This window comes from Perca fluviatilis, chromosome 6, assembly GCF_010015445.1.
Source record: "Perca fluviatilis chromosome 6, GENO_Pfluv_1.0, whole genome shotgun sequence".
Lineage (NCBI taxonomy): Eukaryota > Metazoa > Chordata > Actinopteri > Perciformes > Percidae > Perca > Perca fluviatilis.
The window spans coordinates 31,170,621-31,193,256 of record NC_053117.1 but is presented as its reverse complement, the minus strand read 5'-3'; the positions used below and the strand labels follow the sequence as shown (position 1 = coordinate 31,193,256).

Genomic DNA, 22,636 nt, shown 5'->3' with positions numbered 1-22,636 from the left:
GGGCAAAAAGGGGCTGGATACAACTGAAAAGAACGAGATGCCCGCACTCTGCTAATTTTCCCATACTTTTATTGTGCTGCAACATTTCCACCCTGCTGGGTCTTCCTCAGGCACATGACAATTTAACTTTTTAGTAATATAATAATATTAATAATATATCCACTAGATGGACTGGACAATAAAGTTGAAGTGAGAGGAAAAAACAGATGTTGACAAAGTTTTCCTTTTGGGGACATAATTTGAAGTTTGAAAAAGGTAATAAATTGCATTATATTGCAGAATATTGGCAGTATGTTTAAAATCACAATACTATCGTGAAATAAGTGATGATGATAATATCGTATCGTTGGGTGATTCCCACCCCTACCCCCTTCTGTGTGTGTGTATATGTAGTCTTCTTATCAGACATCACGTTAGTAGACCTGTATTCTGACTCACAGGGAATACTATTATTATTATTATTATTATGTTGCATTCATAATCATTGGTTGGTTTTGGAAACACAAATACGATTATATATTTTTATGTTTTATTAAGTTTTCTTAATGAGTGTGTCAAACTAACGTTTTGTTTGTCACAAAGACGCAAATGCACACCCTTGCCCATGGTCTCTGACCCAGAGGTGGTGGTGATGCACCAACAAAGACAGGGAAGAAGAAGACTACTAGCATGGATGTAAACAGTGCTGGTTTAAAAAAAAATCAGCTTTGCAAATTTTTAGTTTTAATTATTTTAAGCATAACTTTTCCTTGTTCACAAGAAAACTCCACATGGCACATTTTAGGGGAATCCAATGACCACTTTAGACTTTGTCAAGTGGAGAAGTTCAAATTTCTATGATGAATCTAATATTTCATTGAGCTGGATGAATTGAGTGGATTTTACAATATTTTATCATCCCCACAAAAGTCAGTGTCTAATGGTATTAGTTGTTGTGCTTTGATTGTATATTGAAATGGCACAACGACAATAATAATAATAATAATAAATTGAATATATATAGCGCTTTTCACGATGGCATGACTATAGAAAGAAGAAGCACTCAAACTGACAAACATTTAAACTGTGCCTAGTATTGCCCACCCATTTGTTGATTTGTGTCCATGCATTAACGTCCAACCCTCATTTCAATAGATGGATTGAATGGACTGTCCTGATTTAATTATTGTTAATCTCTCTGTCCATCTGGGAACATACTTTACTACTCCAATGATCTTGTCAAAACCCGGAGAATCAACACATCTCATTATGGCATTTCAGCTTCATAAGATTTCCGCCCATTGAGGGAATCTCCATACTGTAGTTCGTTTGTCAATGTGTGTAGGACAAAACTGAGTGTGTTTTTGTCAAACTTTGAAATGACATATCTTACCACAATGTTTTGACATTTTCACATTTAACCTGATTGTCCCAGTTGGGCTGCTACAATATCCAGTAGGGCTGGACGATTTTGGCTAAAATCATAATCACGATTAATCGAAGAAGTTACCTTGATGACGATTATTAAACGATTATTTAAAAAAAAAAATCTTTTCTTATAGGCTACTGTAAATATGTTCACGGTTATTTTTTCTAATGAAAGAGTGCATAATCCTATCTTTGTGATTCTAAAATAAGGAAACAACACACAGATAGCAATTAATGCTTATTTATTAAATATTTCAAACAACTGAACTTAAATCTACAACTGTAGATTTTACAATGAAATAAAAATTAAAAAGTAAATTAAGTTTTAATGTAAACAGGCGGAGTCACGTGACTACACACGCGGCGGCCGTAATATGTTTTAAGGGGAAAGTACATTAAAAAACAGTGGGCGGCACGGAAATATTAATAGGATTAAAAGACCGAAATAATCGACTTGGTTAAATTACGTCGGTTATAGGCTCTGAATTTCGGTTTTGATTATTTTTCGATTAATCATCCAGCCCTAATATCCAGTCATAATGAGATTGTGTATTTGCAGTCACATTTTTAAGAATAACTCTCTCTCTTGTTCTCTTGTCTTTCTATCTCCGTGTTCCTTCAGATCACCAGAAGCTGGAAAGAGAGGCTCGGATTTGTCGCCTATTGAAACATCACAACATTGGTGACCACACCTCTTTCTATTTTTTCTCCTCTTACCACCAACATCTGTCTGAGTAAATGAATCAAAATGAATCCCATCTATTACCAGTTACTTCAAAGTGAAGACCTATTTATTATTGTTTTGACTTGCATAATCTGTTTATTACTTTTTATTACCAACGCATCACATTTCTACTACTTTTTGTACCTAACCCAGTGAGATCAATTTATTAGTATTACCTAAAATTATAAATCCACTTATTACAACAAAATAAAACAACAGTACTGTAAAATATAACCAAATATCTATTTCCATTGATTTAGTTGGCCCCTTTACCATACTGTAAATATATATGATGTAAGACTCAATTATTATGACTCCCTGTGGTTTCTACCCCACACACAATCTCTCCCTCTCTTTTTATTTTTATTTCCCAGTTAAAATGCAGCAGTGTTACTCTGTTATTCAGAAATGCTCTAGCCAAAGCAGGGTGCATTTACAAAAATACAAAAGTTTATAGCTTCCAACTATCCTCACACAGGAAATTAATGATACACAGAGAAACACACATGTATCTGTCAATCTGTTTATCTTTCTCTTCCAGTTCGTCTTCATGACAGTATATCAGAGGAGGGCTTCCACTACCTCCTGTTTGACTTGTAAGTCATCCTCTCCTCTCCTCTCCTCTCCTCTCCTCTCCTCTCCTCTCCTCTCCTCTCCGCTTGTTCCAAGCTCTTCTTCTGCCCCTTTTCTTCTTCCTCCTCCTCTCTGATTCCCCACCCTTGCCTACATATACAATTACATAACTCTCACTCCTATATCCCCTCCACCCACACCCTCCACATCCATCTCTTGGCAATTGCCTCTAGTTTCCATGGTTACAGTGTTGGAAGGGGGGAGGATTGGGGGAAGGGGGGTACTGCAGGAATCCTTGCTTTATAGCCTTCATAGCACCCCCCTATCTTACCAATCCAAGTATCCCAATATTAATGTGTGTGTGTGTGTGTGTGTGTGTGTGTGTGTGTGTGTGCGCACGTGTGCAGGGTGACCGGAGGTGAACTGTTTGAGGACATCGTAGCCAGAGAGTATTACAGCGAGGCCGACGCCAGGTAGGAATGCAGCCTTCACTCGTATGCGTGTCTCCTTGTCCTAAAATGGTCTCTGTCTTCTGTTGTCTTCTCTTGTCTGTTGTTTTTTAGTTTTACGTATTTTTCCTTTTCTTTTGCGACTCTGCTTTACTCTCTTTTCTGCTCTTCGCTCCTCTTCTTCTCGTCTCCTCTTTACTCCTTTTCCTATTTTCTTCTCTGCGTGTTTTCTTATTGTTTGCTTATCTTTCTCTTGACTTCTGTTTGTTATTACTGTCCTCTTTTGTTTCTATTGCCTTTTCTCTTCTCTCCTGCTAGCTGTTTCCCTTTCTCTCTTTCTGTTCACTTCATTTCTAACTTACCTCCTATTTTCATTGCCATATCACTACTATTTTTTCTTTGCTCTTTCCTTCTTTCCCCCCTTAGGTTTCACTGTTCCTCCTCTCTCTTTTGCATTTCCCTTCAATTAATGCCACAGTAGTTCACCTGTCACCCTGACACAGACACAATATGGGAATGGGAGTCTGCGAGTTGGTGCCTAGTTAAATTTCAAAGTGCAGCACAGCATTTTGTGATCCTCATCTAACATCTGATATCTTGTAACTTAAGCTACCAACAGAGTTTTTGTTTGTAATGAATGGACAAGTGATTTCTGCAAAGTGCAAAACATGCCACAGCAAGAAGCACTTAGCACAAGGATAGAGCAGTTCTTTAAATTTTGTTTTCCCCTAATGTGTATCATGTAACACATTAGCTGTCTCTAAAACAGTAATTAGACCATTACACAATTAGACAAATACCTTGCTGCTCATAATAAAAACTGCATTGTCTGCATTGACTAACTACATTGACATAGAAGGTCACTGGTATTTGTAATGATATGAACAAACTCTTATTGGTCAAACATTAAATATGTCTTTTAAATGATCCAGTTAGCTTGTCTGGTGCGATTGGTCCAGTGTACCTCCCTATACTGTTACGTTACCCCCGTCACTTTTCCCCTGTGCTAACTCAAACAGTAGGAGAGATAAAAACAAGTATGTAAGCAGAACAACACAAACTGCCCTGCCCACCTTTAGCGTTTGTGTGACTGTGAAGTCTCACGTTCTCTCTTTCTTTTCTTTTCTTAATTTTCATTCAGCCCTCTTCTTTACTTTTTTATTCACCCTCCACTGCCACCACCCATGCTGTTTTATATCTCACTCCCACCACTTGTGCTGACTCATCAACAGACACACTTTAACCAATGGTGGAAAAGGAAATTGAGTAGTGGGAGGGTGGACAGACAATAGACTGAGAGAAGAGTGAAAGAGATACTTGAAAGTGACAGTTGTGGTGTGGTTGTTAGTCCATTCAGCAAAATTAAAACTGAAATGGAATAGTCTGATGTTGTATAAATGCATGCCAGTATGACACCGTAAATGGTTGTCTTTAGCTCTCGTCTCGACTCTTAACTGTTTGACTTGTAGCTTGAGAACAGTGAACTCTGGTATTTTGAGTAAAATGTTATCTAGATCAATCTTTCCAAAAGTTAAGGTCGGGACTAGGGGTCGGTGGGAATCACCAGAGGCCTCACTATATGATATCATCACGATACTTATCTCATGATACAATATTATTGCAATATCCTGCGATATATTGCAGTTTATTACCCTTTTCCCAACTTCACATTTTTCCCCAATTTCAAATTATGTACCCAAAAGGAAACTTTGTCAACATCTGTTTTATCTAAAAAGATAAATTGTTATAATAATAAATTTGTTCATCTCACTTAAATTTTATTGCAGCAAAATGGGATTATCAAGCAGACAAACTGACCATCACATATATAATAAGACAACGATACTTGCCGTCTGTGTATCAATACAGTATTGCCATGGAAAATATTGCGATACTATGCTGTGTCGATTTTTTTTCCCACCCCTAGTCGGGACCCAAAAAGGGTCGCGGACCCGTTTTATTCAGTGGCCAACTGGCAGAGTAAAATGCATAACAATGCTATGATATGTGAATTAATTTTCCTTATTAAAATAGAAGAAGAATGTTGTTTTTTGCTACGCTGGTCTGTTCAGCTCAGATGCTGTGTGCGGGGATGTTTCTCATCTTTTCTCAACGATGCCGAAACGAAGTACTAGTTTTTAAAAGTTGGCTTCGAATACAGAGGAGAGGCCTCTATGTGTCAATGTGGAGAGGTGCAATGCAATACATTTCATATGCATTTAAAATGTATCTTTTCTTATGATCTTCATTAGTAACTTAGAAATGTAGATGTCATGGCAATTGTTTTTGTAAGTTTGGGTCCCGGGGAGACACCACATTTCTCTTTTGGGTCTCGAGCTGAAAAAGTTTGGGAACCCCTGATCTAGATAACTGGCTTTGTAACCACTTTGTATTACATTTATTCAAAATGCTTTAAGTATTAAGCAATGCTTTAAATATCTACATTCAATGATAGAAGGATTTTTATTTTCAGTTTCCTGAACTGAATTATCCATCTATTTTCTGTACTCCTTCATCCTATTCATGTCATAGCTGGGTCGGGTTCAATCCCAGTGTAACCCCAGCTGGAATTTCTATGAAATATATTAATTATATTATATTTAAATTGTGTACAACAAGTAATCTAAAATAATTTAAATTGGGGGAAAGAGTGGCAAGCTTTGGCTCACAGCTCAGGTTTTAGTCAGTGAAGTAAGCTTCATCACCAATTTAATGTACAGTAATTAAGCCTTGTATGGCCTATTTCTTATAGTCATAGTTTTTCACACTGTGTGTTGATTAGCTCTTAGAATGAATTGGAGAAACATTGTGGTTTCATTATTGCTCTGCCGTGGGTCTAGAATTATTTTTTGATCCAGTTTTAACAAAATATTCAGCCAAATGTTGGTTTGATTTGATGACAGCTGCCATGCCTCGCAACAGCAACAACGGGTGGCTAAGAGGTCCACGTGTCACTCACAGTGAAAAGGTCATATCCCACAGTAGTCTGTAATTTGTTCTCTTTAATGCAAACATACCCGGCCCCAGGAAAATAAAATGTCTTTTATGCTATTTCAAGTGCTTGTACAGCTCTCTGCTCCCATTCTAGAGTTTATATTGATTTTTAACCACTGACAGAATTTGTGTGAAAGATATATCTTTCAATTAGTTTTGCACTTGTATGATTGCAAAATGTGCGTAGAGTAGCGTTATCAGCTGAATAGCTTAGCGCAGGGGCTAATGGAGCCACGTTTGTATCTTGTAAATGACCCCACTAATAATGGCCGAAATGATACCAAACTTATACACTAGTACATATAGGTTATGCACTCATAAAACGATGGATTGGAAAGTTTGTAAGTACACCAGAAGTTTATGAACATTTGCCTGCTCTCTTCAGCTCTCTGTTGCTGCTGCTGCTGCTACCTACAGTTAGACGAGTGCTTAGGGCCGTCTACAAATTACAACACCGAAAAGAGATCCAGCAAAAATATTTATTAATTTAATGATTAAATAAGGTAATGTCTCCAAACTTACCTCAATTATTACTTGTCTCCTGCTAGTTATACTACAGCACTTACTTTAAAAAAGAAGTTAAATAAAAAAATATATTTGTTGCATCTCTTTTCGGTGTTGTAATTTGTAGACGGCCCTAAGCACTCGTCTAACAGCAGCAACAACAGCAGAGAGCAGAAGCCAGCAGGCAAGTGTTATTTACATAAACTTCTGGTGTACTTACAAACTTTCCAGTCCATCGTTTTATGAGTGCATAACCTATATGTACTAGTGTAGACGTTTGGTATCATTTTGGGCATAATTAGTGGGGTCATTTACGAGATACAAATGTGGGTCCATTAGCCCCTGCGCTAAGCTATTCAGCGGCTAACGCTACTCAAGCTAACTCTCCCAATGTTAGACCCAGGTGAAAAAAGCTTCAGGGGGGGTGTTTGGCTCGAGGTCATGGTGCAAAGGACCGTAGGGTGAAATTACTCCGAACCATCACTTTAATGCATCTCATTTAATGACATTATAACAACAACTATAGGATCCCTTTTTAAATGTGTTACGTAATGGTAATCATATGTGAGGCAGCTGAGAGATGTACTGTATATATGTATAATATAGAAATCACTTTCAGTCACTAAATTTCTGTTCTAATGGATGACTCAAACTATTGAAGAAATGACAAGCTGACATCCTATAGCATACAGTAGCAGCAGTAGAATCATTTACACACAAAAACACATTTTATACAACCTGTAAATCTGCAACTGATTTATGTTTTGCTCTTTTACACTGACAAACTCTTTGATGTGTCTGGGTTAATCACTTTCATGCTTTGACAATTTGCTAACTACAGTATCTGGGATTTTTGCCTGTTCATCGAATGTGCGCTAAGGAGGACAGTTGTTTTGTCAAAACTGCATATTTCGTAGTCCCCCAACAACTGCCAGCAAATTTCTCCTCATGACTGATGCCAAATAGCTTCTGTTTTGGCTTTGGTCCAGACATTTTTGCAAGCTAACAAAGGAGTGCATGTTTGCTGGATTATTGACTGCTTTTGTTGTCAGTTTGGTAAATGTAGAAATGTTTCTGTATGTGTTTAGAATTTTAGTTTTTCAGTTTTTTACTCTACTGTGAGTGTGTGTGTGTGTGTGTGTGTGTGTGTGTGTGTGTGTGTGTGTGTGTGTGTGTGTGTGTGTGTGTGTGTGTGATGTACCTACAGTACTGTATGTTACAGTACTAATAAATGCCCATCTAAACCCCCTCGTGATCGCTGGCTATCCCACCCATCTTGTAACCCTTGCAGTACTCATCCCTGGTTTATGTGCGCATGCACACAGACAAACACTCCATCTCCTTTCCCCTCCCTTTACCTCTTTGGATGTCAGTCATCCAGGCCAGTCCCCCCTCCCACCCTCACTCCCTTGGAGACCAGCAATAATTGGGACTTTAATTAGCTATGATAATTAGTCTCACACTCTCTCACAGGCCCCACACTGTGCTGCATCACACCTTGTCAGTGTCTCTTTAGTAGTGTTTGATTGGATTGAGTCCATTAGAGTTGAGCCGGTGTAAACATTTTCAAACCTGTCTGATATTAAGCCAAACACCAGACTGGACCGGTATACCGAATTCTTCTGATAGGGCGTCGCACTTGACTCAGCAGGCACTCCCACGTGGAACATAATAACACTTAGAGAGCCCATGAATGAATTAACACGAGAAGAAGTTTTTTTTTTTAAGAGAGTGAAAACACGTCGCATTTTTATTTTGTGCACCGACAAAGCCCATGTATTCATCCAATTGGTTAAAGCTCATCGCAGAACGGACGGGCAAAACGCTCATGCCTTAGTTTCCATGGTGAATTACAGTATTTGATAAGATTATCTTGTTTGTACATACCTATATTTCCATTCTCACATTTATTTCTGTTGTTTCACAGTACTGAAAACATTATTTTCCCATTACACACAAGCTTGGACATGCTTTATTTCAACACACTGTGTATTTTAGTATTGGAAAAATACTCAGGCCTATGAGAGAGAGAGAAGGTGCCCTGTCTTGACATACAGACCGGCTCTGTATTTGATTTTTCTCCCAGTATCACTTTATTTTACTGCAGAGAATAGTTGGACATTGTGGCTCAGAGTGCTGGGAAAGTCAAATTTGTTTTGGCATGCGTGACAAGTGCTGCACTTTTTTCCCTCTTTGCCCCACCAGTAGTTCATGAACCAATGACTTCTTTTGGAATGACATAATGGTTTTGGACAGTGAGATAGACGCACACAAAAATGGACAAACTCAGCAGTGGGACGGAGATGCTCTCTTATTTCTAAATGCCATACACAATGGGTCACTGTCGGGTCAAGCCATGTGTCCATGCATGCACACGGTAAAGATTCCCATCACTTTCACTTAATATCAAAGAGCAAAATTCAGCTCAGACAGCAGGATAGTTGGTATAGTGAAGAAATTAAACAGATACATGGTTCATTCTCTGGGAATCTAGACTCAGTCAGAGGCATGAGCTTTCTGGAAGATCAATGATTATGATATCACTTATGATGAATACTCATAACTGTGTGACCCATCTATGCCTCCCTGCACTATTAACATTTAGTCCTCACTATTGGGTAGATTACTACAGATAGCCTTTATTTTTATCGTTTATCCATCCATCTATCTATCATGTATAGAATCTTGAAAAAGGTTGACAGAATTTAGAGAAGCAATGCCTCTCATTAATACGCGTTACACCGACTGGCCCTGCAATTAAAGCAGAATAAAGCCAATATGCATTCGGTTTACCGTCTGGTGAGTTATTTGAAGCTGATTCTTCACAGGTGCTTTCTTTAGTCCTTTAGCTCTTACTTTAAAGCTATTTTACGGACTTGTTTGCTTGCTTCGCGTCTTTGTCCGGTCAATAATCAAGTTGTAGGTCCTCTAATTACGACCTAGCCTTTAGTATTCTAAAAAAAAAAAAAAAAAAAGATTAAATGGCAATAGTTTGACAGATCCAATGGGGTATAGGTTTTTATTAAAGGTAGCACAGGGCAATAACTTGGATCTATGATGAAAGAGTACCGGAATGCCAGAGTAAAAAGCATTGTTTCACTGCCCTCTCCGGTTAAAAGTATGTTGCACCCATAAGTGATGCTGGGTATGGTCAGAAGTGTGCCCTGTTGTCACCACACTCAGTGTAATTTCACAGCATACTAGCATACTCTGAAGTACACTACACCATGCAGCAAGGTGAGAAGACAAACCAGTGGAGGTCAGCAGAAACAAGATGAAGTTGTTTTTAATGTTTGTACTAAGGATTACATCGAGGAGTGTCTCATTATAAGCTGTGCGTGTACATGTGTTTTTTTTTTAGGATTGTGTCTATAGAAGTGTGTGTGTGTGTGTGTGTGTGTGTGTGTGTGTGTGTGTGTTGTGTGTGTGTTTATGAGCAAGCATGCACATATTATCTCTCTCATTCTCTCTCTCAGTCCACCCACTAACTAGACACTGTGTGGGTGGGGATCCTGCAGGCTGCCTGTCTCTTTGCGCCTGCTATTAGTCACATATTGTGCACATTACACTCTCTCATTGCACCAAGCCTACATACACACACATTTAAATGTACACACACTCACAATAGAGTGAGGTACAGTAGGTGCATGTATCTCTCACACAGTGATGTGTTTTCCTTCTAGTGATGGAAAAATAACCTGGCATCAGCCCACCAGTTTTCTATGATTCAGTTTCATCCCATACATAAGCGTCCTATCTTCTCTTTCACAATCTGTCACCTTTTTTCTTTTGGTTTACTCCTCTCCTCGCCTATGTCTGTGTTGGTGTGATTTTTGTCTGGCAGGTTGTTGCTGCTCTTGTCTCTCATCATGTTTAAAAAAGCAAAACGAAACGTTATTGTCTCCTCCACCCACATTCACCCACCTATTCCTCTCCTTCCAACATCTTTATCTGCATCAATCGCCCTCGCCTTCTCCTCTTCCTCTCCTCATTTCTTCTGACATCTATGTCACATGGCCTCCTCTAATCTAACCTGCCATTTTCTCATCTTTAATTTTTTTCTCATTCATCATGCATTGGCCCTGCTCGTCACTCTGTTCACCTGGCATCTTCTTTCTTTTCTTCACCCCTCTCCCTTCTTTTCCTCCACCTTCATCCCTCTCTGTACATCCCCATGGTCCATCCATCTACATCCCTCCTTTCACCTCACTCCCCCACGGTCCCTCCTCTTTCTGTTTTGTCTTTACAGTCACTGTATCCATCAGATTCTAGACAGTGTCCATCACATTCACCAACATGACATAGTGCACAGAGACCTGAAGGTTAGTATATTTAGAGGAGCATCTGCATCCCTGCTTCCTTTCCTTTCTCCGTCCCTTTCCTCCTTCCTTCCTTGCTCCTCCGTCTCGTCGTGTCGTGTGTTTGTGTCTTCAATTGTTGGTCTGATGTCCGCCTGTCCGACTTGTCTCTTGGTATGCTCGTATGTTTCCGTTTTGTTTTTTGTTTTTATTATATGGTATTTAATTTTTTCATTGGAGGACCCTGGCCTGCCTCACCCACTCTCCCCGCGCCATCTGCCCTCCTACCCGTTCTCTTTACAATCATTTTACAAACAACTATGTTATAAAACTCCTGCTGCACTGACTGACAAACAGACACACACACACACACACACACACACACACACACACACACACACACACACACACACACACACACACACACACACACACACACACACACACACACACACACACACACACACACACACACACAACACACCCCTTCTACAGGTGTAATAAATATCCAGTGTTTACACATGCCCATACAATCATCAATTTCTCCCACTAGGCTAGTTTAAAAGAAGCCAGTTATATTTATTTTGATTCTTACTGATTTTTTTTCTTCCCCTTTTTCCCTTCTCTCTGGCTTTGAGTCATTTATTTTATTGTATTGATCCCTGTATTTTCAAGGCAGCCTCATTTAACATCACTTGCATGTTAATAGTGTTTGGAGAAAGTAAAATGCTACAAAAGAACTGCGCTGCATTGAAAAAAACAAATTATTTGTTATGTTTAATGATATTCTTATACTGTAAGCATCCCCTGAGCTGGTGGGTTATGTATGGAGATGATTTTTTCTTTGTCCCTGAATTATGCCTCATGCCATAGTAAACCCTCAGGACAGTTTCACGGGATGCTGTCTTCTCTCCACAAATTCACTATTGTTACTTTTAGGTTTATGCTGAAACAGTGCTGCCCCCTTTCCTCTAAATATCCTTAAGCCAGAGATATGAAGTATTAGAAGTTAAACCCTCTTACGCACACTCGGTTTACACACATTCTTACCCTGACATAAATGTGAGTTCATAAAATTCGGTGTACTGTTTTGCCACAATGATGTAATCAGTGAGTAGTGACTGTTATGGCAAAAAAAACCATAAATGAATGCTCTTTTCTGAAAAACTACTTGCCACATGATGATTACCAACTGGAGATATTATCTAAACTACCAGATTGTTTCTACAGCCATCATTTAATTCTTTACTTTGAGCCACCAGGTTTTTAATAGTATATTATATGAAAGGTAATTAGTGCTCACACAATATCTGCAACTACTACAACAGATAATCTTACGGTAGCATACTGAAGGCTTATCGCGGCTTATGTGTCAAAGTACAGTTTTATTGCTTGCTTAATCACCAAAATCACAATGTAAAATTGTATATTGTCTGATTTATTGTAATGTTTCCATAATTATAATTAGCAGCAGTATTTACAGTGATGGTGTTAAGAGTAGGCTAGTAGTAGAAATAGAAATTGCTGTTATTATGGATACAAACATTTAGATCATTTGATGGCTATTCTTGAGGAGATAATCCTAAAGAAGGCTGATGTTTCTTTACTTCAAGCTATGCATTTGTAGCAGTACCTTTTATTGACAATGTAGTTTTCATTTAAAGCAAATTTCAAGTGCAACAACAGACAGGAAGAACTAGTAGTACTCCTAGTCTACATTAGTTCAGAGAAAATACCTTTCTAAAAAATGACAATTCACCGTAATACACACATTTTATTGTCAACCGCAACGTCACTTTTATCCAGAACCAGAGTTAAAAATGAGCATTGTTTGAAGTCCCATTTGTGGTTGTGATCTGTAGACCTAATTATTCAGTTCCTCTTTGAAGAATACTGTGACGTGGGGTAACTTGCAACAGAACCATAAACAAACATGTCTTCTAGCAGATTGCATACGTACACAGAAACACTGCTTCACAAACCATGTGCATAAAGCTGGCTTTTTATAGACAGTGTAGTTAAAACAACAGATGAATAGGAACACTACAGAATGGATCTTAAAATACAGCAAATATTGAGTGTGATTTCCCCGGCATTACCACACCTAACTGCTAAATAACACAGGAACGTTTGGGATGAACGCCTTCCATCAGACGCAAACATACACACACACACACACGCAGAAGATTCTCATCCTGCGAGTTACAGAGCTCAACAGCTGACAAAGTGGGGGGAGGATGCACATGGACACAAACACACACACACACACACACACACACACACACACACACACACACACACACACACACACAGACACACACACACACACACACACACACTGAACTGCATGCATACCTACACACAGGCACACATTATATGTGAATGAGGGTCTAGGAGAACACACATACATATCATAGATGGAAGTCCCTTTAGCCTCGACCACACATTTACAGATGCATGCAGTCACATGCTTGTGTTGGCTTTTAGTGATCTCTCAGCGCACACACACATAGTTCTTAGCATTTGGGCTGTAGATGTGACCTGCCTAGTATTTATTCATTGGGAGACCTTTAGTAACAAGACACAGGATTTTAATTTATAGCCCTGAACTTTACAGCCATGCCAGTCCATCTTTCTCTCTCTCCGGCTCTCTCTGTTTCTGTGTCTCACTTTCTTTCTTTCCCTTTCTCTTGTTTCTCTCATGTTATAATATTTCGCAGACTGGCCAGACTCCTTTATTCTGTAAATCAGGCTCCGTGGTCCTGTATGTTTGTTAGATTAGGATGCCCCCTATTTACAGCTCAGTTTCTGATCTAATTGTAAGACTAATAGTTTACTGAGTAGTCTTTGTTTGATCAAGAAATATTGAGATAAAACACAAGATAACTGTTAAAATTGACATAGCCTTCTCACACAAGTCTAGGCACCAGGATGGAAGGGGTTTTATATTAGATGCAAGCGGAATCAAGATGACTACGTAAATAATGCAAACTTCAAGACTGCACACAAGAAACAATCGATTATACACCACAACCCCTGAATACCTAAAATAATTGTTGTATTTTATTCTCTGTGTTTAAAATTGTCCATACACCCTCATTTACATACACAGGGATTCGCCTTTATTAGTCCTTGCATTTTCAATAATACACAAAGGTCGACAAGCTGCTGTTTTCTCATCTGGGGATTTTTTGACATCATGTCATATGGTACGCATTTGAGATTAACATTTAGAAATACAAAAATGTTAAACACAACAAAAATGCAAGTTTCATAACAGTAGCGGGGTGGATTTTTTAATCCATTAAAATAAAAACACTAACTTCACTCTGAATTTTGATGAACTCTGACATTGTCAGTGCACAGGAAGCACACGCGAATATTCACGCTTTTTCCCACAGACAACGCCACATCCCAAACAGCATATGTGCTTATGCTCGTGTGTTTTCACGCAGCTCTGCATCAGTCCACACCTCCTGGCAATGTACATGGCCCTATGCACACATGTACATGTTGTCTGTCTCATTGCATATACAGTATATGTATATCTTCTTCCCCCGCTCAGATATATCATCTAATTTCTGTATAGACTCAAACCTCAATCATTCCTTTAGCGTCCCTTGCACAGTTTTTGACTTTTGTGTTTGTATTTTTAGTGTCCAGTAGCTAACGGACATCAGAGTGACAGTTCTTGTCAGCAGAGGCCAGATAGGCTGGCAGTAGACATGGCATTGGTCCCAGACACATTTTAAATGTTATTAATTGCACAATGACTCACTCCTTCCCTTACCTCCTTCATCAACGCCTTCTGTGCCCCCATGGCTAGCCACATTCTCACACCGTCTTTCATCACTCAAGGCCTGCTGACTAAAAAATGGAGGGAGGTGGGGCATCTGGAATCCAGCCTCAGCCTGTAAAATGTTTCTTAGATGAGTGTGTCCATGGATAAACTCATCTACAAAGAATATAGTTTCTAAGATGAAGATCACAGAGACTATCCATTGGTTAGTTGCATAGATACACTAAAAGGAATCTTCTGTTGCAGAGCACCCACAGCTAACAGCTTTCAGGCAAACCTAGTGGAACCCAGAGCTACAGCCAACACCCAAAAACCTCACTAATGAATGTCGTTCATGACATCTCTATAAGGTGTTTGAACCACTTTATTCCCGCATTCGTTTCATTCTCAGGCCACCTTTTATGCGGGAAGCTCAACACAGAAGAGCGAGCAAGCATACCATCCATTTTTGTCTTACGTCTGTGTATTGTGATGCACATCATAGTAAATGTTGGTGATCTCTGAAATGTGTTTTACAGTAGGTCTTATATTTGGGCCACAATGGTTAGCTAACCTAGCCTATGTAGCTAACTAGTAGGAAGCTATTAAAGTGAACCCTGATTGGCTTAATTAGCATAATCCTGGGTGTGTGCTTAGCTGTGGGTCAACCGAAACCAATTAAAGGTGCGAGTGTGACGGCTGCCAACAGAAGAGCCCTTTCAAACCCCTGTTGTACCCCATAATTCCCTCCAACTCCTCCATCATACCTCCCCCCACCTTCCCTCCCCAAACCCTTGGCCTGTGCACGGGATTGTAGCGCTGCTCAGACTAACATGCGCCCCCCCTTGGTGTTTGCATGCAGTCATTGCATCCAGCAGATCCTGGAGGCGGTGCTTCACTGCCATCAAATGGGTGTGGTGCACCGGGACCTGAAGGTGAGTGATGAGGATCTTCTTGCGGTCCCTTAAGAGTGTTCTTAAATATTTGTGTAAGTTGTGGGGGGTATTTGTTTAGTCTGTGTAAGTCTGATAAGTAAATGAGAACATGTGTGTAATGTTTGTGGATCTCATGTCACCTGCAAAGCCTCAGGACCAACAGAGGGTTTGAATTTTTATATAAATACAATTACTCTCTTTGTAACCCTATATAATGAAAGTTAGGCCTACACAATAGTTGGTTGTGCAGTTAGAATGCCATTTTAGAGTCGGGCCAAAGCTCCTTTCCCCAGAGTTAGAACTGTCCCTACAACTTTGTGGCGATCACCACGATTCTGTCAAATAACACCTCCGATCTTTTTCTGGCTCTGCCCTGCCGTACACAGCCTCCAGCTCTGTGCAGTCACCTTGTTTTCCTATTGTGTAAACACCGCTTCCCCCAGTCTGTGGAGATTTCAAGCATGCAATGCTGGTCATGCTGGCTGACCAATGCCACTGCTCTGTAACCTTTTCGGAACAGGATCTTGTCATTGCACAGCCGGCCCCTTTTCTTTGTCGATGAATCCACCAAAGATGGCCCATAATTATGTGGTTTTGATTGCCTTTCTGGATCAGAAAGACCCTCAGTTCTTCAATTGTGACAGCTCATTTTCTGCAAACTGCCATCAATTGACTTGTGATGTGACATTTGTTTTGGCTGACTGGCTGGTAGCACAGTCACTTTTAGGGTTGGAAACTGAGCGCCAGTCGCTAAATTTGAACTTGTAACAAGTTTCTTAAAACTGTTGGATTGCTTAATAGATTCATTTTGTAGACGTCATGACATATACATATGTCATATAGTTCTTATTAAGCTTTGCTTTTTGCTGAGCTTGAAATTCATTTTTTTGAGTGAGATTGTGCAGCAAGCAATAGCCTTGTTTAATGTGATTGTTGGCTGTGGACTCACTAACAACCAAACTGAAGTTTTGCTTAAGTCTGTTAGTGATTCAGTTTGGCTTAATGCTGTGCTTGTGGAAAAGTTTCCCCTATAGCAGCACCTTTAAATATGAAGAGCTGGATGTTAATCTGCATCTAGACAGATAGAAATTGAACTGTTTCCAGTCCTCTTGCTGTCATGTCTTGCACCTAGTCGCGTTCTTGTTAATGCATGCTTGTATGTCACAACTTGCCTTGCATGATGCACTTTGTCAAGTAGACCTCTTCTATGCAAATGTCAGTCCCAGCATTCCAGGGAAGGCGTGTTGTGTTTATCAGAACTGTTGTGGATATTTCTTTATTTAGCCGACACGCCTATCTGGTTTCACACCTAAGCATCAGAGAGCATTTCATGCAATAGGTCATAGTGTGATGACTGAGGACATTCTGGGTGACAAGATCCCTCAAATTAGGAACTGGGTTATGGAGTATGTGGGAATGAGATGACATCACAGCAAACAAATTAATGTGTGCCAGCTCTATATTGTTCAGACTGTACAGCAAATTGTATATTGTTTTTTTGTCGTTAAAAAAAAATGAAAAGTGCACTGCCTTGCAGATTATATGTCAATCTGAAAGGCAGTATTTTTAGTCTGACACAAGTAACGAAAATAGACGATACTTTAATTAGGCCTGGGAATCAAACTTTAATATGTCTGAAACACTGTGTTCTTTTTTTTATCAGATAGATTCTTATATAGAAGACACAACTTTAGACTAGTCCATGCTACCAGTGTTTAGTCAACATATTAGGTGAAGGATTTCATAGAAAAACTCCAAAAGAGCGTTATTTTAGGTATTTCATTCAGGTGTCTGGTTGGCAATAGTATCAAAAAATGTACAACCATACCTAGCCCTGGCTACAGTATAATCCAGACACACAAACTCAATCATTTGTTTAATGTAAAATAAAATTAGTTAGGGCCAGTTTCTATTTTTACACCACAACAGTCTTCTTAAATTGGAGTGCCTTTTTAATGTAGGTCTACATCTCCATCACTTTCTCTTAGGGAATTAGTCAGGAATACCACACCAGCTGCAGATCCTCTACAGACAGACACATGGAAGGGAAGAGAGAAAGATGGAAATCTTTTCATTTGAAACACTCACTCATAAACTGCTCTCAAATACAGCTTTCTCTATCTTCCATACACCCTCCCTCTCTCCCTTTCAACCAAACCAGTTGCTAGTCATCAGTGTGCTGTGTGTCTAAGTCATGTGTGTGCTAAAGAGATGGAGAGGGAAGGAGCGCTTGTATCCAAAAGTGATGGCAATTGCTGTTATGTCTGAACATGTGGCCTGGATGTTTTGTATTGCATTAATGCATCTTTTTTTATGGAAGTGCATGCTTCATCAGAATTTCCACCCACATCCGTTTTCACGGATTATCGTACTGCTGCAGTGTTGGCAAGTTCTAATTTCCTCGTTTATAACAGAGTAAAGCCTAACCAAGTGGTAGAGCTGGGAGAATATGATGACACAAGGTAGGCACGGCACTTCAGGATTACTGGTTCGCTCACTCACATTTTTACTTATGGGCTCAAAGGCTATACATGCACAGTTTAAAGACACACTGTGCAAAGACACACTGCTGCAATGCAGGAAAGGCAGTGACAAAAATGTAGCCTAAATTTAATAATAAACCAGGTTGGCAGTTAAAGTTATACAAGCCAATCCTGAAGGCAGAGCTGATCTAAAGGCAGAAATAATTTTACTGGTAGGGTTAAACCTTATATGGGCAGAGCCAAAGATCTAAATGTATACGTTTCTATGTAATGTTACACTGGAGTTCAGTGTAAAGGTTAGAGTGAAAAAGCTAGTATCGTCAAACCTAGCCTAGCACTCTGGCTATCTACTGAAATAATGCGGTCTTGCCATGTTAAGATATAGTATAAGTTTCAGTATACTAACCTATAGTTGTGTAATGTGAGTTAATGTTGTGTAATCTTGTTAGATAGCCCGGTAATTTATTTATTTATTTTCAATTAATTAAAAGTTTTATATTTTGTATTAATATTTCCCACCAGAGTGCTTTATTTGTCATTCAAGATTGCCAGTTGCTTGTACAGAGGCATTAATTAAGTGAGAGTTGAGCATGATGTAGAGAGACAAAATGAGAAAGAGCAGGTGCCAGTGGGGATAGCAGCCCATTATTAGAGCCCTCTTCTGACAGAGAATAATGAGGCTGGCTGTATTATCTGGGCCACAGAGATGGAGCCTCTAGACCACAGCACACCACATGAGGCTAGGACAGAAAAGCACTGCAGACTGACTAGGTTGCGTAGTGTGCGTGTGTGCTGAATATACAGTGTTGATAAGAATGTTCTTAATAAACCCCATTACAAACTTTGTGCATGCATACAGTAGCTATCTAAGTCCAGCTCTTCACCCACCGTGTACATGTTTGGTAACCTTAATCCTCTCCTCTTCCCCACTTTAGCCAGAGAACCTGCTTCTAGCAAGCAAATGTAAGAATGCCGCAGTGAAGCTGGCCGACTTTGGCCTGGCCATTGAGGTACAGGGGGATCAGCAGGCCTGGTTTGGTAGGTACATCAGATACAGAAGTTATCACATCTGTATGTTATGTGTATTTATCTTAAGCTATAAAGAGGCTCATTATAACTAACCTGACGCAGCAGATGGTTTGTTAAACAGAATCATCTGAGAAGCTGGAAACTGTTTGGAAAAAGGGCAGGCACTTTCAAAAAAATACCTTGCAATGTTCTATGTTAAAAAATATAAAAATAATAAAAATACCTTGCAGGTGATTAGATGAACAGTTTAGATGAACAGTTTGTCTTTCACGTCCGTTTTTTGTATTTGATAAATGGTGAACCAATATTGATCTGGTGCTAACAATGGTCATATATTTATGCTCCCTTTCCCCTTCCTCTAGTGACATCTTCAGTTCTATTTTTTGTTATCAGGGATGTCAAACTCTGACCATAAAGGTCCAGAGTATTGCAGGTGTTTGTTTGTACATGGAGATTAATTAGCAGAGAAAAAACAAGACGTGAGCGGGGTGAACCTGTCAGTCTCAGAATAGTGCTATTAAGACACACTTCCATTTCTTACCGGGATCTCTTCTAAAAACATCAGGCTGGCTTTCCTTAAAGGGAGATTTGCCAATCTTTCACAATCCACTGACCTTAAAGCCTCAAATCTGTCTATAAGACCCAGTCCACTGTGTGGATGAATAGGTCTTAGCATACGGAAGAATATCTTGCTTTCTATGATGATCCAAGGATAGCAGATGCACAATCTGTTGCCATAAGCATGTCAATCAATTGCGTGCGTGTGCATGTGCGTGTGTGTTTACTGCAGGATTTGCTGGCACACCGGGGTACCTGTCCCCTGAGGTATTGAGGAAGGAGGCATATGGTAAACCTGTGGACATCTGGGCCTGCGGTGAGTTGTACAGAGAGACACACACTCATTCACACACTTGAAACACACATTAATAGATAACTGTACACTAAACACATTTTCTGTGTGTGTGTGTGTGTGTGTGTGTGTGTGTGCGTGTGTGTCCATATGTGTTTTTGCATGTCTCAGGGGTGATCCTCTACATCCTGCTGGTGGGTTACCCTCCTTTCTGGGATGAGGACCAGCACAAGCTGTACCAGCAGATCAAGGCTGGGGCTTACGATGTGAGTCTCCTCTCCTTCTCTTTTGCTCTCTTTACTTCTCCCCTCCTGCTGTAATGCCCTCACCTCTTGTCCTCCCACTGCCCTCGTTCCTTTTTGGCAGCTGTTACGTAACACAGTCACCTCATTCATATTTCAAGGGGTGCAAGAGAGTGAGCCTCACCTTAGATCACATTTAAGTCCATGCCAAATAGAGAGAGAGAGAGAGACAGAGAGAGAGAGGATGACTCATTCTCTGGCAGGGATTCTGGGCTCACACAGACCTCGACATTTATGGCTAAACACAACCGGACCTGATGTGTTTAGAATACCTTAACAAATTGCTTGGGGCGTTGCTTGGACTGACCTTCTGATGCTGATGAAAAACACACCCACAGGGGGCCACAGTGGCTGTAATGTTGAAGGCACACAAACTGGCGACATCCTGGGTTCATATCAGGCCTGTGACCTGTATTGTTTGTTATTCTCTCCCTCTGTCTTACGTGTTTACTGTAAAACTATCCAACAAATAAATCCGTTTACTTTTCAGACATAATATTAAGAGTCAGAGCTTTATATTATTCTAACCTTAATATTTCCACTATGAACGGACCTCCGATTGAGAGAGTCACAGTATATTAATATCTTGGCATCTGAATTGATGAAAAACTCTCCTTCAAATTTCACATTGATAATCTTGTGTGCAGACTCAGGCAAAAAAAAATTGGCTATTGCTACAGAAACAAAAGCATGTTTTTCATGTTTTGTAGGAAAAGGGTTGTTGAGGCAGTTTTTATGTCTGTCTTGGACTATGGTGATGTGATTTATAAACATGCATCATCTTCAACTTTTAAATCTCTGGACTCAGTCTATCACTCTGCCGTGAGATTCATTTCCGGTCATGGTACACATCATTGTATTTTATATGAAAGTATTGGGTGGTATTCTCTCCGAGAAAGACTAGATACTCACTGGTATCTCTTTATCTATTATCGGAAAACTGCTATCTCCCCTTACAGAACTTCTCTGTTACTCAGAGGGACATTATCAGACTCGCTCTGCTGACTGGCTTTTACTTCATGTTCCACAAGCTCGGTCTGAACTTGGAAAAAACTGATTTTGGTTTTAGTGCACCTGACTCCTGGAACAAATTACAGCACTTTCTTAAAATCAACTCAATTGTGCCTTTTGGACAATTTAGAAATCTGGTTTTAAACCAGCAAACTTCTACTTGTAACTCCTTTAAATATTGTTTTTTTCTTTTGCATCCCTATTATCCTAATGTATTTATGGAATAATTTTCCAATTCTGAATGTTTTATTGTCTTTCTATATTTCTTATGATTGGGCTTTCTGTGTTGTTGTTCTGTATTTGTCTTTGTAATCTGACTCGATGACATTGCAAATGGAGGTTGCCCCTTATTGATCTCCCCAGGATAAATAAAGGTTGAATATTAAGTTCAATATGAGAGGCATTAAAGGGTCTCAAAGGGGACTTGGAGACATTGTGACCATCAGCGAGTTGGTATAAGCAGTGCAGCAGAAAACAAAGACATGCAATTGCAATAACTGATACAGGTGACTTTGGTAGCATTCAAAGACAACCAGAAAGTCAAAGAAATATCAAACCAAGTTTAATTTCGAAGGGAAAGTGGCATGCATTGTTGCCTTTGGATTTGAAGCCTGAATGGTACTGAAATGATTTATGACTACGTTTACAAGCAGCCAATAACCCGTTCAAAACCGTAATATTAGCAATAATCCTGTCGCGCACGGCCATGTAAACACCGGCAAAAACATGAATATGCTCATATTCCTGTTTTTAAAAACCCAAAAATGATCCCTGGGTTACACCTTTTCTAACCCGAAATTTTGGTCATGTAAACGCGTATCGGCATATCCCCATCAAAAGGAACATTGATTTGTGTTCTGCGCATGTTCTATTCGCAAGGAATCTTGGTCTTTTGAGTAGAGGAACTTCTTGTATGCACCGGAAAACCTGCACGCAGTATACTGGAAGTAAACAAAGGCGATCGCTATCTGACCCGAACTATTCATTATCCGCGTGCTGCTGCTGTTGTTGTTGTTGTCTTTGGATACAGGAAGAAGAATCAGAAATGACGCATATTGCGTCTTAAGGTTGTCCGTACGTCCAGACGCTAACCGTGCGTCGCCGTTTACATCGGGATATTGCCAATTAATTACAAATTCCATGTATACAGGAGTAACTCTCTCTGCTCACGCATGTAAACGGGTTATTCCGAATGTTTCAGAAACCCGAATAGTGACCTTAACCCGACCATAACCCGAAAATTGACAGCTTGTAAACGTAGTCAATGTTAGCTTCACAGGTTAACAAAATTACACCATC

At 39.7% G+C, this 22,636-nt stretch overlaps 1 protein-coding gene across 50 annotated transcripts in view; it reads left to right on the top strand.

Annotated features, from left to right (window-relative positions):
• The window catches only part of camk2b1 (calcium/calmodulin-dependent protein kinase (CaM kinase) II beta 1), a 78,383-nt gene that overhangs the window by 15,141 nt on the left and 40,606 nt on the right, over positions 1–22,636 (top strand). For 27 of the 50 annotated variants that reach the window (XM_039802224.1, XM_039802259.1, XM_039802258.1 and 24 more), the window contains exons 3-9: positions 2,030–2,089; positions 2,673–2,727; positions 3,112–3,177; positions 10,901–10,973; positions 19,081–19,183; positions 19,965–20,048; positions 20,196–20,290. In XM_039802224.1, coding sequence (XP_039658158.1) covers positions 2,030–2,089; positions 2,673–2,727; positions 3,112–3,177; positions 10,901–10,973; positions 19,081–19,183; positions 19,965–20,048; positions 20,196–20,290 — 536 coding nt within the window. Of the gene's footprint in view, positions 1–2,029; positions 2,090–2,672; positions 2,728–3,111; positions 3,178–10,896; positions 10,974–15,589; positions 15,663–19,080; positions 19,184–19,964; positions 20,049–20,195; positions 20,291–22,636 lie in introns of those variants that run through there. The other 23 variants (XM_039802234.1, XM_039802231.1, XM_039802253.1 and 20 more) reach the window with 2 other exon arrangements.